The sequence below is a fragment of the Salvelinus alpinus genome, chromosome 4 (genome assembly GCF_045679555.1).
Source record: "Salvelinus alpinus chromosome 4, SLU_Salpinus.1, whole genome shotgun sequence".
Lineage (NCBI taxonomy): Eukaryota > Metazoa > Chordata > Actinopteri > Salmoniformes > Salmonidae > Salvelinus > Salvelinus alpinus.
Genome location: NC_092089.1, coordinates 2,838,505 through 2,855,482, shown reverse-complemented (window position 1 = coordinate 2,855,482; position 16,978 = coordinate 2,838,505). Strand labels below are relative to the sequence as shown.

General features: G+C 45.7%; 1 protein-coding gene across 1 annotated transcript; it reads left to right on the top strand.

The window, feature by feature from the left end:
• Positions 1 to 929: 929 nt before the first annotated feature.
• Positions 930 to 16,941, top strand: LOC139572750 (otoancorin-like). Its single transcript, XM_071395498.1, has 28 exons — positions 930 to 1,000; positions 1,183 to 1,304; positions 3,489 to 3,510; positions 3,695 to 3,737; positions 3,828 to 4,008; positions 4,289 to 4,357; positions 4,826 to 5,019; positions 5,211 to 5,581; positions 7,088 to 7,206; positions 7,353 to 7,495; positions 8,016 to 8,124; positions 8,467 to 8,691; positions 8,915 to 9,076; positions 9,385 to 9,525; positions 9,609 to 9,664; positions 9,801 to 9,921; positions 11,517 to 11,635; positions 11,850 to 11,985; positions 12,465 to 12,658; positions 12,759 to 12,849; positions 13,036 to 13,207; positions 13,334 to 13,524; positions 13,722 to 13,874; positions 14,148 to 14,290; positions 14,358 to 14,494; positions 14,649 to 14,746; positions 15,643 to 15,835; positions 16,401 to 16,941. The coding sequence occupies exons 1-28, from the start codon at positions 943 to 945 to the stop codon at positions 16,478 to 16,480; spliced, it is 3,843 nt and encodes a 1,280-aa protein (XP_071251599.1). The 5' UTR covers positions 930 to 942; the 3' UTR covers positions 16,481 to 16,941.
• Positions 16,942 to 16,978: the final 37 nt, after the last annotated feature.

Sequence of the window (16,978 nt, the reverse complement as noted above, 5' to 3'; positions counted from 1 at the left end):
GAAGTAAACAATGATCTGTCTCACAGAATAATATTTATAATACTTTAAAAAAGCCACCATTTTCAATCTATGAATAGTTAATCTATTAAAAATGCATCACTAATGTGCAAGGACAGAGTATTAAAAATTGACTAATGAACTAATTCAAATGAATAAGATATTCAGAATAGACAGGAGTGTATTTAGAGGAGACAGTCCCAGGAATTTGTAACCAATGTATATTCATATAGTCAAATAATTCTGTGATTGGTGATTATGACCATAAACCCCAGAATCACCACACTCAGACAGGCAGATTGCATGACACACCTCAAGGCCAAACCCAAATGAGAAGTCAAATCTTCGGAAGCCATGCAAATGACTTAGAGAGGAAAGTCTTTTACAGAAGCGATGATAGGAAAGCAGTGGTTTTGAAAGAGAGACATGGAAAGAGAGGAGGAGGGAGAGGGAGAGAGAAGAGGGAGAGAGAGTAGGTGGAGAGAGAGGAGGAAAAGAGTACGGTAGAAAGGCAAATATAACCGAGAGAAAGATAGATGGAGAAAGAGCGTGACATAACATATTAATTAAAGTGCATGTTTTTCACAGCATGTTCTCCTTTACCCCCAGTGGGCTTACTCCATGGGGCAGGTAACTAGGTGGGTAACTAGGGCGGTAGCTAGGCAGCTGTGAGCTAACAGCCTCAGAGGAGGAAGCATTAAAGAATATACCCTAGTATCCCTGAGACCTGGCTCACATGGAGACACGTTGTACAACTGACATTTTTCCGACAATAAAAGTAGTCTTTTACTGAGAACGAAGGGATGCACGATAGATAGAAACAATATTAGAATTACGGTTAGTGAAAGGTGGGAAATTAGAATGATTCCACGTTTAGAATTGATGTTTACAATGGCTGACATCACCTCTCTCCTCCTCTTTACAGCAGAGGTGGACAGTTCCACCATGGCTTCACCAGGGGAGAAGGCTCTCCTCCTCCTCTTCCTAGTCCATGCAGTCTCAGGTAAGCAGCAAACGCACCAGGCCTAACCCTCTTCCATTTTGCAACAGTGGATCATTCCTAAATTACAGTTAGATGCAAACAGGAAACAAGTGTAGCATACACACATAACATGTTGACAATTTGTGGACGTGTGCGTGTTCGTGCTCATGTGTGTTTCTGTGTATGCAATATGTCCCTCTCAGCCCTCTACCCAGATACAATGTCACCCATGTCTCCCATGTCTCCCATGATGCTTGATCCTGACCCCGCGACCTCAGGCTTCCCATCTCCGCCCGCTCGCTTCCAAGACATGGCCAAGAAATTGGTAATCAATCAAACAATCAGTCAATCAACCAATCAATCAATCAATAGTCTATGGTCTGCCTTACCTGACCAGGTGTGACCTCCCTCACCAGAGGTGTCAGTAAACTGTGACCACAATACACAGAACCATGTGACTGGGGGATCTATTTCCCTGCTTTCCCCTGAAGGACACATACTACTCCCTCCACCTTGATCAACCACACACTTCTGGGTGATGTTACTACAGTACTGATCAGTACACACACCTCTGGGTGATGTTACTACAGTACTGATCAGTACACACACCTCTGGGTGATGTTACTACAGTACTGATCAGTACACACACCTCTGGGTGATGTTACTACAGTACTGATCAGTACACACACCTCTGGGTGATGTTACTACAGTACTGATCAGTACACACACCTCTGGGTGATGTTACTACAGTACTGATCAGTACACACACCTCTGGGTGATGTTACTACAGTACTGATCAGTACACACACCTCTGGGTGATGTTACTACAGTACTGATCAGTACACACACCTCTGGGTGATGTTACTACAGTACTGATCAGTACACACACCTCTGGGTGATGTTACTACAGTACTGATCAGTACACACACCTCTGGGTGATGTTACTACAGTACTGATCAAACACACACCTCTGGGTGATGTTACTACAGTACTGATCAGTACACACACCTCTGGGTGATGTTACTACAGTACTGATCAAACACACACCTCTGGGTGATGTTACTACAGTACTGATCAGTACACACACCTCTGGGTGATGTTACTACAGTACTGATCAGTACACACACCTCTGGGTGATGTTACTACAGTACTGATCAGTACACACACCTCTGGGTGATGTTACTACAGTACTGATCAGTACACACACCTCTGGGTGATGTTACTACAGTACTGATCAGTACACACACCTCTGGGTGATGTTACTACAGTACTGATCAGTACACACACCTCTGGGTGATGTTACTACAGTACTGATCAGTACACACACCTCTGGGTGATGTTACTACAGTACTGATCAAACACACACCTCTGGGTGATGTTACTACAGTACTGATCAGTACACACACCTCTGGGTGATGTTACTACAGTACTGATCAAACACACACCTCTGGGTGATGTTACTACAGTACTGATCAGTACACACACCTCTGGGTGATGTTACTACAGTACTGATCAAACACACACCTCTGGGTGATGTTACTACAGTACTGATCAGTACACACACCTCTGGGTGATGTTACTACAGTACTGATCAGTACACACACCTCTGGGTGATGTTACTACAGTACTGATCAGTACACACACCTCTGGGTGATGTTACTACAGTACTGATCAGTACACACACCTCTGGGTGATGTTACTACAGTACTGATCAGTACACACACCTCTGGGTGATGTTACTACAGTACTGATCAGTACACACACCTCTGGGTGATGTTACTACAGTACTGATCAGTACACACACCTCTGGGTGATGTTACTACAGTACTGATCAAACACACACCTCTGGGTGATGTTACTACAGTACTGATCAGTACACACACCTCTGGGTGATGTTACTACAGTACTGATCAAACACACACCTCTGGGTGATGTTACTACAGTACTGATCAGTACACACACCTCTGGGTGATGTTACTACAGTACTGATCAGTACACACACCTCTGGGTGATGTTACTACAGTACTGATCAGTACACACACCTCTGGGTGATGTTACTACAGTACTGATCAGTACACACACCTCTGGGTGATGTTACTACAGTACTGATCAGTACACACACCTCTGGGTGATGTTACTACAGTACTGATCAGTACACACACCTCTGGGTGATGTTACTACAGTACTGATCAGTACACACACCTCTGGGTGATGTTACTACAGTACTGATCAGTACACACACAGTTGGCCTATGTTGATGTTACAGTTACACCATCCCCAGCTGTAGTTTAAGCCCCACACAGACTCCTTCACCTGCTATGTGTATTGTGACACCCTAGATGGCTGACTGGCGCGGCTGTCTCACACCTCACTGTAAAGTGGTATGACATTATACCTCAGTTTGTACTGTAGGTTACTTGTAGATAGTCAATGAAGAGACAACAGGTAGAAAGCCATCAGTAAAAGTAACAGTCATGTAGTTCATTCTGGTGTCCCTCTGTCCCCACAGATGATGAGATGCCTGCAAATGGGTGAGGACACAGCACATACATCCTCTATCCTAGTAAACACAGAGAGTATCACTAATGTATCATTGTAATAATATTGCTTATGAACAACATGCTGGAAACAGCACCACATTAAAACAGTTTGATGCTTATTACATCATCTTAGTTTTTCCTGTGTTTTTCTTAATGCGTGGTTGCTATGTTACAGGACACCTGGTACCCATGACGATGGACAACCCCTTTAACAACAGGTAAGGTGACCCGTGTGTGTGTGTGTGTGCAAAGTAATGGATCTACAAGTTAGCCCCCCCTCACGCTCTCTCTCTTTCTCTCTCCATCAGTGGGGTGCAAATGGAAGACAGCATGTCTAGTCCCAACCCTCTCTCCCACTTCCACTCACTCCTCACCTCCCTCCCTGCTGAGGAAACAGATACCTACTCAGACACAGACATGGACTCTGCTTCCCACTTCTATTTCCAGCCCAATAGCACCATGAAATACCCTGACTCTGACCGTGAATGGGTACCTCAACATTCATCTTCATTTACATAGCCAGATATATTCAAAATATGCAAATACACTGACAGTACTCTAGTCATACACCAGGAGTGTTGTAAACAACTATTTACATAATGGGGATTGTATCCATTTTAGACACAAAGGCCATATTTGGTCTTGTTTTATATACAGTTTTATAGTGGTGTTTATAACCTGTTTATTAAACTATAAGGTATAAGATAATGACATTTTTAATAAATGTTCCTCTATCTCTCCCTTTCTCTCACTCTCGCTCTCTTTCTAGAACGTGACAGAGAGGATGTGGAACTGTTCCAGTCTACCAAGCTTCATTGAGCACATGAGGAACTCTTCGGTCAGTGTCACTCAAGCCCTCTCAGCCAATTACCAGCTGTTTTTCAACAATACTGCATCTTCAGCCCTCCCACTAGTCGTGGTTTTGTCACGCCTGCTCCCGCTCCCCCTTCCTGGCTCTCGAGGGCGCCAGGCTACCCGTCATTTTACGCAACTGTTGCCATCATTACACGCAGCTGCGCTCATTGGACTCACCTGGACTCCCTCACTTTGTTGATTACCCCTGCATATATGTCTGCTCCTCTGTGTTGTTCCCTGTAGTAGCACTGTTTGTCGTGTCATATCTATGTCCAGACGCTGTTCTTGTTCCGCTGTGTGTCCGTCTATATTAAATGATTCACTTCCTGTACCTGCTTCTCATCTCCTGCGTTGGGCGTGACAGGTCAAGCCCTAGCATGAGATTATAACCTGGCTTCAACAATGCTCCTGTTTACTTCCCAAATGCAACATCTTTCTTTCTCTCTCTCAGGCTGGTCCCCAGTGTTTCCTGAGAGCGTTCATCGCCCCCCTCTCTTGGGTTGCCCTGATGATGAAGGGTGGGGACGACATGGAACCAGAGGATTATGGGAGGCTTGTGTGGGCCGCTAAGCCCCTCCTACAGAACATGCCCCCGCCTCAGATGACCCTGCCTCCCTGGATACAGAACCCCCACCTGGAAAAGATGTGAGTGGGGCTGGAGTGTGTGTGTGTGTGTGTGTGTGTGTGTGTGTGTGTGTGTGTGTGTGTGTGTGTGTGTGTGTGTGTGTGTGTGTGTGTGTGTGTGTGTGTGTGTGTGTGTGTGTGTGTGTGTGTGTGTGTGTGTGTGTGTGTGTGTGTGTGTGTGTGTGTGTGGTAACAGTATGGTCTGGTTCCAGGATGAAGATGTTGGGAGAGGTGTTTGGGTCTCTCTCTGAGGAGCAGCGTGTTCAGATCAGAGAGTGGGCCAAGGAGCGGGTGGCCCAGAACAACTACAACTGCAGCCACACTGCTGCAGCCTGGCGCCCCAGACCTATACAAGAACAGAAACCAGGACAGACACACAGACCAGAACAGGAACCAGGACAGACACACAGACCAGAACAGGAACCAGGACAGACACACAGACCAGAACAGAAACCAGGACAGACACACAGACCAGCACAGGAACCAGGACAGACACCTAAACCAGAACAGGAGCCAGGACAGACACTCAGACCAGAAGTAGGACAGAACTGGCCTGCTAGACCACCACAGCCTGATATGACAGGTGAGAACCACCTCTGCAGAGACAGAATATGTTACATTATTCATTATTATAATTAAACTAAATACTGATACAAATATGTTTATTTGAGATTTTAGATGTTACATCAACATTTGATTTATCAAGCTCTTAGAAACAGTCTTGTTTTATACCTTATGACCCAAATACTAATGATCAATCTCTTCAAGTCAAACCGGAGAAAGAGAAAGATAGAGAGGATGAGAGGGACCCAAATCAAGAGGGGGAGAGAGGAAAGGAAAGAGGAGGAGAATGAGAATGAAAAGAAACCCCTTGAAAGGTGGGAAACCTCCTAAAGGAAAACCAAATGGAAAGAAATTATGAGAAAATACAGGAAACAAGCTTGGAAGAGGAGAAGAGCAGGGAGGAAGGAGAGAAGGATACAAGCTGGAAAGGAGAGGAGAAGAGCAGGTAGGAAGGAGAGAAGGATACAAGCTGGAAAGGAGAGGAGAAGAGCAGGGAGGAAGGAGAGAAGGATACAAGCTGGAAAGGAGAGGAGAGGAGCAGGGAGGAAGGAGAGAAGTTTGCTCTCTAAGACGAGGTTCTAATCTCGTTCTTGGTACTTCATAGTACCAAAACATTACCTCATCCAATGGCATATATCAATTGTCAATTCTAGATACTCCCATCTCAAATACAACCCACCCCTGGACAAGCTCCCTGAGGGGAGTGAGCCTCTAGGTCATATACTATGAAAGATAAGTGCAACATCAGAGGGGTAATACAATGGTTCCAGACACTGCCATACTCCTCCCCCCAATGGGAAAAGGAGGGAGTGACTGGAGTACAGAAATAGTGGAGCCCTTCACATGGTTTAACAGATACATTCACATATGAAGACAATGTTCAAACCTTACTTCTCCCTTTCTGATATTCTGCATATTATGAAAATAAATAAAACATCTTATTTATCTATGTTACCTAACTAATTCTGATTCAGTTACGACAAAAATCACCCCAAAACTACTTCCCGCGGCTATGAAAAGGGAGAGGGGGAGTTGTGTCCAAAGGACAGCGGAGAGGTGTGTGTTTATTCGAGACACAACACCTGATTTGCGTGTGTGTCACACAGATCTTCACTCTGCAGTGTGTTTATGTGTTTATTACATTTGCATGTGTATGTTCAAGTACCCATGTGTGTGTTCAAGAAATACTGGGCCCTGCTTGTGTGTGTGTGTGGTGTGTGTGGTGTGTGTGTGTGTGTGTGTGTGTGTGTGTGTGTGTGTGTGTGTGTGTGTGTGTGTGTGTGTGTGTGTGTGTGTGTGTGTGTGTGTGTGTGTGTGTGTGTGTGTGTGTGTGTGTGTGTGTGTGTGTGTGTGTGTGTGTGTGTGTTTGCGCACATGTGCGTGTGTCTACTGAACACAACTCTGGTGACTACAACCACTGTTGTGACATCATGTGTGTGTTCAAGTACTACTCTGCCCTGTGTGTGTGAGTGTATGTGTGTGTGCCAACTGTGTGTGTGTGTTTGCCACCCTCCTCTCTCTCCAGTGATGCCCAGCCCCTGTCCTCCCAGGCTGGTGTGGCTGAAGATGGATGTGATGAAGATGATGGGGCCCTTCCTTTCCGGGCTGCCCATGGACGACATCCAAACCATCCCCAACGACCAGGTCTTTGTTTGTTGTAGTTCTCCCCACTCTGCTTTTTAATGGATCGCATCAAAACTCACTGAGGCCCTCAAACAGATCACAGTCCCCTATTTTACAACTGCTATTTTAATATATCTGTCTTCCCCACTATCTCTCTCTTTCCCTAGTTGTGTCAATTCTTCCATTCGCCCCAGTTCCCTTCCTCCTTCAGAGGGGTGGGGGGGCTCCCTCCTCTCCAGGGCAGAAAGATACTCCAGAAGATCCGAGAGTGCTCCCAGAAGAGAGATGACTTGGTCCAGAACCTGGACAGGTCTGTACGTGCCTGAGAGAAGGACTGGAGCTGCATCACCTGGACATCACAGGAGGCTGCTGAGGGGAGGACGGCTGATAATAATAGCTAGAATAGAGTGAATGGAATGGAATCAAACACATAGAAACCATGTGTTTGATGAGTTCAATTCCATTCCATTCATTCCATTCCAGCCATTACTATGAGCCCATCCTCCCCAAATAAGGTGCCACCAACCTCCTGTGCTGGACATGCAAATTACCATTCATTTTGCTAATTGTTCAGACCACCCTGTAGTTACATAATTACTTTACTAAACAAAATAGGTATTGACGGTTAGATTAGCATTTTTCCTGAATTAGCCAGATCTACATACATCTACCTTGAGCATGAGCGAGTGCTTAGTCACAGAAATGTGACAAACAAACAAGGGAGGAGAGTTCAGAACAGATGTTGGATGACTTACCAAACACGGTACTGAATAGCCAGTAGGGTATTTTACTTAACTCTGACCTATGACCTCTGACCCTTTCCTATCCAGACTGGGCTCGCTGGCATGTTTCTATGATGACGCCCCAACCCTAAACTCCTCCATGAGCCGGCTCCTCCTCTCTCAACTTGATGACTGTAGCAACTCTGGAGTCAACAAGGTATCCCCCCAGTCTCTCTCTCTCCCTCTCTCTCTCTCTCTCTCTCTCTCTCTCTCTCTCTCTCTCTCTCTCTCTCTCTCTCTCTCTCTCTCTCTCTCTCTCTCTCTCTCTCTCTCTCTCTCTCTCTCTCTCTCTCTCTCTCTCTCTCTCTCTCTCTCTCTCTCTCTCACTCACTCACTCTTTCCAAAGTTGTTGTAGTTTATAGTTTATAACTCAGGAATCACTAAAGTAGGGATTTTACAGAGAACAATTATGGGAATAATCTGTGGTGTTTATTTTTAACCCTCCTCTTCCTTCCACATCTCCCCTCGTCTTCCTCTCCCCTCCTCCTCCGGCTTCCAGCTGAAGAAGAAGCTCGTCAACACTGTGATGTCATCATCTATGGATGATACCAGTCCTGAGCTGCTGCGTGCGCTGGGTCCCGGTGTTACACTGCTTTCCCCTTTCCATCTCTCCCAGTTCTCCCCCGACGCCCTCAAGGACACCCTGATGTCACTGGGGTCAGAGGTGAAGTGGGGTCTGACCCAGGCCAAAACACTGGCCAATAAACTACTGCAGGGGAAGCAGGTGAGAGGTGTTACTCTTATCAATATGTCTTTGTCTCAGTCAGTACTATTAACAGGCTTCTCAACTGAAATGTTTAGGTGAACCTCTTCTATTGTATGAGGGGCCAAGGTAGGAACTAATGGTCAAATAGAGAGCAGCTCTAAAAACTCTAATTTCTGTATCTCTACTCTCCCTTCTACCCTTCCTCCCTCTCTCTCTCTCTCTCACTCAATCTCTCTCTCAGGAGGTGTCTGGTAAGGAGTTAATGTCTCTGGGTTCAGCTGTGACGGGCGTGGCCTCCTCTGTCCTCAGGAAGGTCAAATCCCAGGGGCTTCTGGGTAATGAGGGTCTGGACATGATGAGTCAAAAGATGACCAGTCTACAGAGAAAAGCATTGCTGGAGGGGGTAAGAGAGGGAGGGAGGGGTGAGAGGGGAAGGGAGGGGTGAGAGGGGAAGGGAGGGGTGAAAGGAGAAGGGAGGGGTGAGAGCGGAAGGGAGGGGTGAGAGCGGAAGGGAGGGGTGAGAGGAGAAGGGAGGGGTGAGAGGGGAAGGGATGGGTAAGAGAGGGAGGGAGGGAGGGGTGAGAGGGGAAGGGAGGGGTGAGAGGGGAAGAGAGGGAGAAGTCATAGAAGAAAATTAGATATGCAGCAAAGATGGTTCAGGTTGATCCTAAAGTAATCTGTATGTCTGCGTGCTTGTGTGTGTGTGTGTAGCTGCTTGGGGATGTGAATGCCTCAGAGCTAATCCAGAAAGTCCCTGCCTCTCTGCTGTCCAGCCTATCCCTGAAAACCCTGGACAAGGCTAACCTGACCTCCCTCGACCAATTGGAGGGCAAGCAGTGGACACGTGCACAGGTGTGTGTGTGTGTGTCTTCTGAACGCAACTCTGGGGACTACGGCCACTGGTGTGACATTACACACTGTTCTCTGTCTTGCAGTCGGCCTTTCTGGTCAGAAATATCCTCGGCAAGAAGATGACACTTCCAGACATGCGGTGAGAACACACACACACAGTTTCTGATGGTACTAATGATGAGGATGATGATGATAAGCAAGGTAGTTGCTCCTGTAAGTCGCTCTGGATAAGAGCGTCTGCCTAATGACTACAATGTAAATGATGATGATGACAGGAAGCTGGGCTCGGCGATGCAGGGCGTGGCCTGTGAAATGATTGAAAAGGTGGCTGAAAGTGGCGTCCTGGAGATGGCCCAAGCTGTGACAGAGACTCCACGCTGGCTCTCTAAGACACAGGTACACACACACACATACACACAAGTGATGACTGCAACTTCTACTATTCTGTATGTAAATCTGTGACAACTGACAGGTTACATTATGAATGGAGTAGCGGTCATAGAATATCATATGAATTAGAGGACATATAGTATCATACATCTTACCTGGTCGTACAATAGCATACGAATTGGATGATGTATTATACATCTTCGAGGACTTATATGTATTTCTTTGAGACCAGGTTGCTTGTTGCGTCGTAACAGCGAAGGAGAATTACGTTCGTGGTTAGGTGAACTAACAATAAAGGTTAGGATAATTTGCATAGCCTGATAACCTGTTAGTTGAATTGGGTCAAGTTTAGAATAAAGGTTGGGGGAAGGGTTAGCTAATTAAGTGATCATGCCTGATGAAACAGTGTTTGGAGGATATGTTGGCACGGGTGTTGTTTGTCTCGGGCGGCAAACTGTGCTAATATATCCTCCAAACACCGGCTTCGAGGGCATTATCACTTTTATACAACGGGTTACCAACATTTTCAAATAATGATTGACATATTTTCATTAAAAATGTTATTTTGATTAATTTATTCATACTATTTCATCCTTCAACAATATATAGTTCTGACACAAATCTAGGGTTGCAGCCAGAATAATAGCAAAGTAGCTGCATTTGCATTTGTTCAAACTATTTTCCAGTGACATTTATTTGTGACATTTATTTGGATACATCCATAACAATGATGAGCTAATGATGCGCGACTTCGCCTGGCATAGAAAATGTGCTTACTGGTCAGGACTTAGAGGAGCTAGCCAATAACACAGCTAACACAATCACTTCAAACTGAAGCTGGAAAGACTGCAAACTAGCTGCACTTCATTTCGTTTGACCTTTTTTCAATTTACATTTCTTTATATATATCCATGAAAATGATGCCAGCTGATTTATGATTTCGACTGGCTGAGAAACGCTGCCTGCCTGTCTGTCTCGTCCCAACACTTTCATTACTATGGGACAGCTGGAGTCGAATTTGAATATTGAAACAACGCTGCAAATGTCGGAGAGACAGACGACAAGGTTTATACAAATCTCCACTGTTGAAAACTAAACACTGTCTAAAAGAAATGTGAGATAATGATCTAGTTTTTTTTATAGTGCAGATCAAGTTTATAAATTGCCTGGCTGGGCTGATGAGACAGTGGATTGCGCAGTCAGATGGAATAGAGTAAATAGGCATTTCAACTTCATAGATTTAGCCGGTGGTAATTTATGGAATAGACACCGGTTGGAATGCGATTTTAACCAATCGCATTCAGGATTAGACCCATCCGTTGTATAAAAAGCTACAATTGCCCCGACACCGCTACCTTTGGATTGTTAGATGGTCGCGGATTACACCCACTCATCCTCTCCGACCAACCTCCCTAAATTAATTTCTGTCTAAAGTAACTAGGCCATTAGTAGATAGCATACGTCTTCGAGATGCTCAGAAATACATATACGTTTGTTTCATATAGCTCTGAGGTCAGGCTGGTTATTACATGCTTAGGGGCTATTTTTACATTGATTTTGAGACACTCTTTTATCTCCCGCCCTCTCACCTTGTCTGTCAGGTGTGCTGTACTGCACAGAGTCTGTTTGCAGGTTTGGAGAACAAGAGAGCAGGCTACTTCAACAACATCACAGACACAGAGCTGGAGGAGATCCCCACCCTGCTGCTGCTTCACCTGCCGTGATTACACACACACACTGGCAGATTTTGCTGTGTTTCGGGGGTTTCAATTGAAATCGTCCCCAGCTGTCCAGGGGGCCACACTGACCTATTGTTTTTATGCAAATGTGTTTTTTAAGTGTATCCCCTATATATTTCAGAACGACGCACACTTACACACACATACTCTCTCGCTCTCGCTCTCGCTCTCGCTCTCGCTCTCGCTCTCTCTCAGGGCTGAGAAGATAGCCAGTCTACCTGCCTCTGTATGTGCTGTGTTCATGAAGAAGATGAAAGAGGCCAACCTGAGTTCTTTGCCTCTCACCTCTCGCTCTCGCCCCACACTGACCAACAGAGCCCTGAACTGCCTGGTAAACACACAACCCTAACCATAACCCTACAGATGTAGGATCTTCATTTGGTCACTATTGTTGCTGAGACCGTAGGAATGCTAAGTTGATAATTTCTACTAAAAATTCCATTGATTTATAATCCATTTAATAAATCACATTTCCTGTTGCTGCAGGATTATTCTCCTACTGTAGCAGACTGGCTCAAATTAAGATCCTACATGTGTAGCTTCATGTCCACATCCCAGTTCAATCCTAATCCTAACCCTAGGTTCATGTCTACATCCCCTAATCCTAACCCTAGCTTCATGTCCACATCCCAGTTTAATCCTAACCCTAATCCTAACCCTAGCTTCATGTCCACATCCTAGTTCAACCATAACCCTAGCCTCAACCCCAACCCTAACCCTAATCTTTAATGTAAATCACAAACACACACACACACACAGACACACATACTGCAATGAGTGACAGAGCCCGGTGCACCCCTGTGTCCACAGGGGAGGAACATGTCAAAGTTGTCCAGTGAGGAAGTGTTGAGTCTGGGGTCGCTGCTGTGTGAGCTGGCCCCCTCTCAGATGTCCCTCCTGGCCCCTGAGGTCCTCAACTCCACCGTGCAGGCCCTGGCCTCCTGCAAACAGATTCCTCCACGCCACTGGAGGGCGCTCTTCCAGCTGCTCAATGATACATACGGGTACGAACAAGCACATCCTCTCACCTTTCTAGATAGAACTGCTACTGCCAAAATAACATTTGACACATATACCATTTTTATTGTTTCTCTCCTCTGAAAGTGACCCGTCTGATTGGACAGCTGACACCATCAAATCCCTGGGTCCTCTTCTCCTGTTGGATGATTCTGCTGTCCGCTCACTGCGCTTTAAGGTCAGTGGCTCACTATCACCATGATCTCCCTGACAACCACATAAGAAAGGCCCTGGACTAGTCTCTCCCTGATGTTGTCTACGCTTGTGAAATAAAGAAAGCTTTCACAATCCAGAATGTTTCTCTGAATTTAAAAAAATGAAGCTCTGCTCGTTTACTTTCTACCCTGGCTTTTCCCCCCTCTAGTCGTGGCTGAAAGAGACTCTGTCTGACCTGATGGACAGCCTACCCAGCCCTCCGGTCCCTAACCCTCCTCAGGAGTTTAGTAGTGGTCCGGACCTCTCAGCCCTGCGATGGAAACTCTTCTCTCTCTCCACCTCCACATCTGAAGTAATGCCCATGCGCAGGAGGAGAGCAGGTGAGAGAGGAGAAACACACACACCTAAGGTGCAGATAAGAATGTGTGTGGGATTATTTTGAATATGAACATAATAAAGACATTACAATACATTTACCACAACCTCCCTGGACCCTCTCTCTCTAGTTCTCCCTCAGGGGGAGGCGGGCCTTACTGTGTCTCTGTTGGAGGAACTGGGCGGAGCCAATGTCTACTGGAGCCCAGCCCAGCTCTCCAAGATGGACGCTGCCACAATCACCGCTGCCGTGGAAACGCTCGGGGAGGTCCTTGATTACAGCGCCGAGCAACTAGTGGTGCTCAGAGAGAAGGCCATCCAGGTAGATGGCCAGGCTCAGGCACAGATCAGTTTACCCTCTTCAAGTCTACGGGGGGTTCCAAAACATACCTTAGATTAGTGTCTAAATCTTGGGGTCATTTCATCCAACTCCACAGAAGTTAGAAGAATCTCGAGTGCAGGGGTGAGCATCTTTTTTTTGTTCTGCTGTTGAGTGAGCTGTACTATATTGTACTACAGGCCTGGGGTCCAGTGTCAGGTTTGAATGAGAGCCAGGTGCTCCAGCTGGGCTGTGTCTCTCAGGGGTTCAACCTCACTGAGCTGCCCAGCCTCCCCTTCTCCTCCCTGGACACTCTGGAGACACTTTCCCGCTGCTCCTGGACACAACCACAGGTACTGTATATATGAACACACGCACGCACGCACGCACGCACGCACGCACGCACGCACGCACGCACGCACGCACGCACGCACGCACGCACGCACGCACGCACGCACGCACGCACGCACGCACGCACACACACACACACACACACACACACACACACACACACACACACACACACACACACACACACACACACACACACACACACACACACACACACACACACACACACACAAAAATACTAGACTCTAATGATGATCATGTCTGGTCCCTGGCAGAGGGAGGCTGTGTGGAGGGGTTTTGTGGAGCGTATTAATAAGACAGTGGGAGAACTGGGAGCTGTAGAGTTGGTGGGACTGGACCAGTTCATCTGTGGTCTGAACACTGAGGAGACTGGTCAACTCAACACTGATGCCTTCAGGTTAGACATGGACAGTGCATGTGTGTTTGCGTGAGCTTGTTTTATAATGTGTTATGTATCTCTATAGGGAGGCAGTACAGTCGGTGGGCGAGGTGCAGTGCCCCCTGGCAGTAACAGAGCTTCTGAAGCAGCGTGCCGTGGCTGTGTTTGGAGAACCACAGGGATGGACTGAGGCTCGGGTCAACTCTCTGGGCAACATCATGGGTCAGATACACTCCTCTGTTCCCCTCTTTCTCTCTCTCTCACACTATTGCTCCCTCTTATTTTGTGAAATACATTTTCAAATGTAAGCCATTTCTCATCCCTCCTCCCCCCTCTCTCTTTCTCTCTCTCTCTGTTTTATCTCACTTTTCTCCAGCTGGTTTGAGTTTGTCAGAGTTTCCGTCTCTCAGTCCCTCTGCCTTCTCATTCCTCAGTCCGACCAGCGTTCCCCTCATCCCCCCAGACCGCCTCGCTGTGAGTATACTCTCTCCCTGCCTCCCTCTATCAATTCAATTTCAATTTCAAATTAAGGGTTTTATTGGCATGGGAAACATGTTAACATTGCCAAAGCAAGTGAAATAGATAAACAATAGTGAAATAAACAATAAAAAATTAACAGTGAACACTACACTTACAAAAATTCCAAAAGAATAAAGACATTTCAAATGTCATATTATGTCTGTATACAGTGTTGTAATGATATGCCAATAGTTAAAGTACAAAAGGGAAAATAATTAAATAAATATGGGTTGTATTGACAATGGTGTTTGTTCTTCACTGGTTGCACTTTTCTTGTGGCAACAGAGTTGATCAAAATTGGGTTTGCTTTCGAATTCTTCGTGCATCTGTGTAATCTGAGGGAAATGTGTGTCTCTAGTATGGTCATACATTTGGCAGGTTAGGAAGTGCAACTCAGTTTCCACCTCATTTTGTGAGCAGTGTGCACATAGCCTGTCTCCTCTTGAGAGCCAGGTCTGCCTACGGTGGCCTTTCTCAATAGCAAGGCTATGCTCACTGAGTCTGTACCTGTACATAGTCAAAGATTTCCTTAATTTTGGGTAAGTCACGGTGGTCAGGTATTCCGCCACTGTGTACTCTCTGTTTAGGGCCAAATAGCATTCTAGTTTGCTCTGTTTTTTTGTAAATTCTTTCCAATGTAATTATCTTTGTTTTCTCATGATTTGGTTGGGTCTAATTGTGTTGCTGTCGTGGGGTTTGTTTGTGAACAGACCCCCAGAACCAGTTTGCTTAGGGGGCTCTTCTCTATCTCTGCTGTGTTCCACTGAGGTTTTCTAATTACTAGGTTTATGGAGAAAAAAAATAGGTGACTTTGGAATCCAGCACTCCATACTCTTCTGATTTCTGATCAGGCACTCTCAACCAGCCAGCTGAAGGCCCTGGGTCCTGACAATGCTGCCATGGTAACCAATGCACAGTGGGCGGTGCTGGGGGAGGCACAACAGGCCGCTCTTGGCAATGCTCTGGGTGTGGCCTACGACCGAGTGGCCTATGACCGCGCAGAATCAACTACAAACCCACCCAGAAACCTGCCCCAACTCTCAGGTGAGTAGGAGAGAGAGGACTGGGAGGGGAAGAGATGAATGCTGCGTTCATAACAAGTGGGAACCTCAGAAAATACTACTTGTAAAGTGTTCTAGTGCTTTGAACTAGTTGAGAATGCCGATTGGCTGATGGCAAACAAGCTGAGCTCACAGATTTGTATTTTTTAAATTTAACTAGGTAAGTCAGTTAAGAACAAATTCTTATTTACAATGACTTCCTACCGGAGAACAATGGGTTAACTGCCTTGTTCAGGGGCAGAACGACCTTGTCAGCTCGGGGATTCGATCTAGCAACCTTTCGGTTACTGGCCCAACACTCTAACCAATAGGCTACCTGCCGCCCCATTATTGACAAGTGGATATTTCCCAGTCATATGCTGGTAAATACAAATTTACGAGATGTTATGTACACAACAGGAGTGAGAGATGGAGATAGGTAGAGATAAAGGAATGCTCCTGTGGTCAGGTAAGATAAAGAGTTGATTAGACTATGAGGAAGAAACTGAAATGAAGATGGATAGGCAGGAGAGAGGTCAAGTGGTATAATGTATTTTTTTCTCCACCAGGAGCATCTATGCTGGGAACTCTGGGAGTTGGAGTCTTTATGCAGCCCTTCTTGTTCATACTGCTGGGGTTTGTCCTGTAGTGAAACTACACATCCAATAGACACGCATGACATATGGAACTACTCATGCATGTGTTGAACAAGAATAGAGATTGTTCATAATATGGCATATTTTAACACATTTAATAGTAACAAATATAACTTGTATATCCTGCTTTTTTAAAATTATTACCTATTCTAGATTAAGCCAGAGCAGGCCTTGAGCACATCAAAGCAGATACAGATACCTGTGACAATGTAAAAGCACGTAAGATATTTTTTATTCTATTTGTTAAAGAAATATATATCTTTCTATATCTTTGTTGCAATGGTGGGTCTCTTCTAGTAGGACAATGCTGGAACATGTAATGATGTGTGAGTCAGTGTTCTGTATGGGTTGTTTTCTGAGAGTTGGGATCATAAGATGAGGATTATGGGTGCTAACCCAGTGCTGACAAGATTGGAAGTGGAAGACTAACTTAATAATAAAGATTATGAACCTACTATCACTTACTCTATGGATTGTTACGACTGACAGAA

Coding starts and splice junctions, on each gene's coding strand:
- LOC139572750 (XM_071395498.1), top strand. CDS start 943: ATGGCTTCACCAGGGGAGAAGGCTCTCCTCCTCCTCTTCCTAGTCCAT. Junction 1,001..1,182: donor CCTAGTCCATGCAGTCTCAG/GTAAGCAGCAAA, acceptor TGTCCCTCTCAG/CCCTCTACCCAGATACAATG. Junction 13,208..13,333: donor CATGCGCAGGAGGAGAGCAG/GTGAGAGAGGAG, acceptor CTCTCTCTCTAG/TTCTCCCTCAGGGGGAGGCG.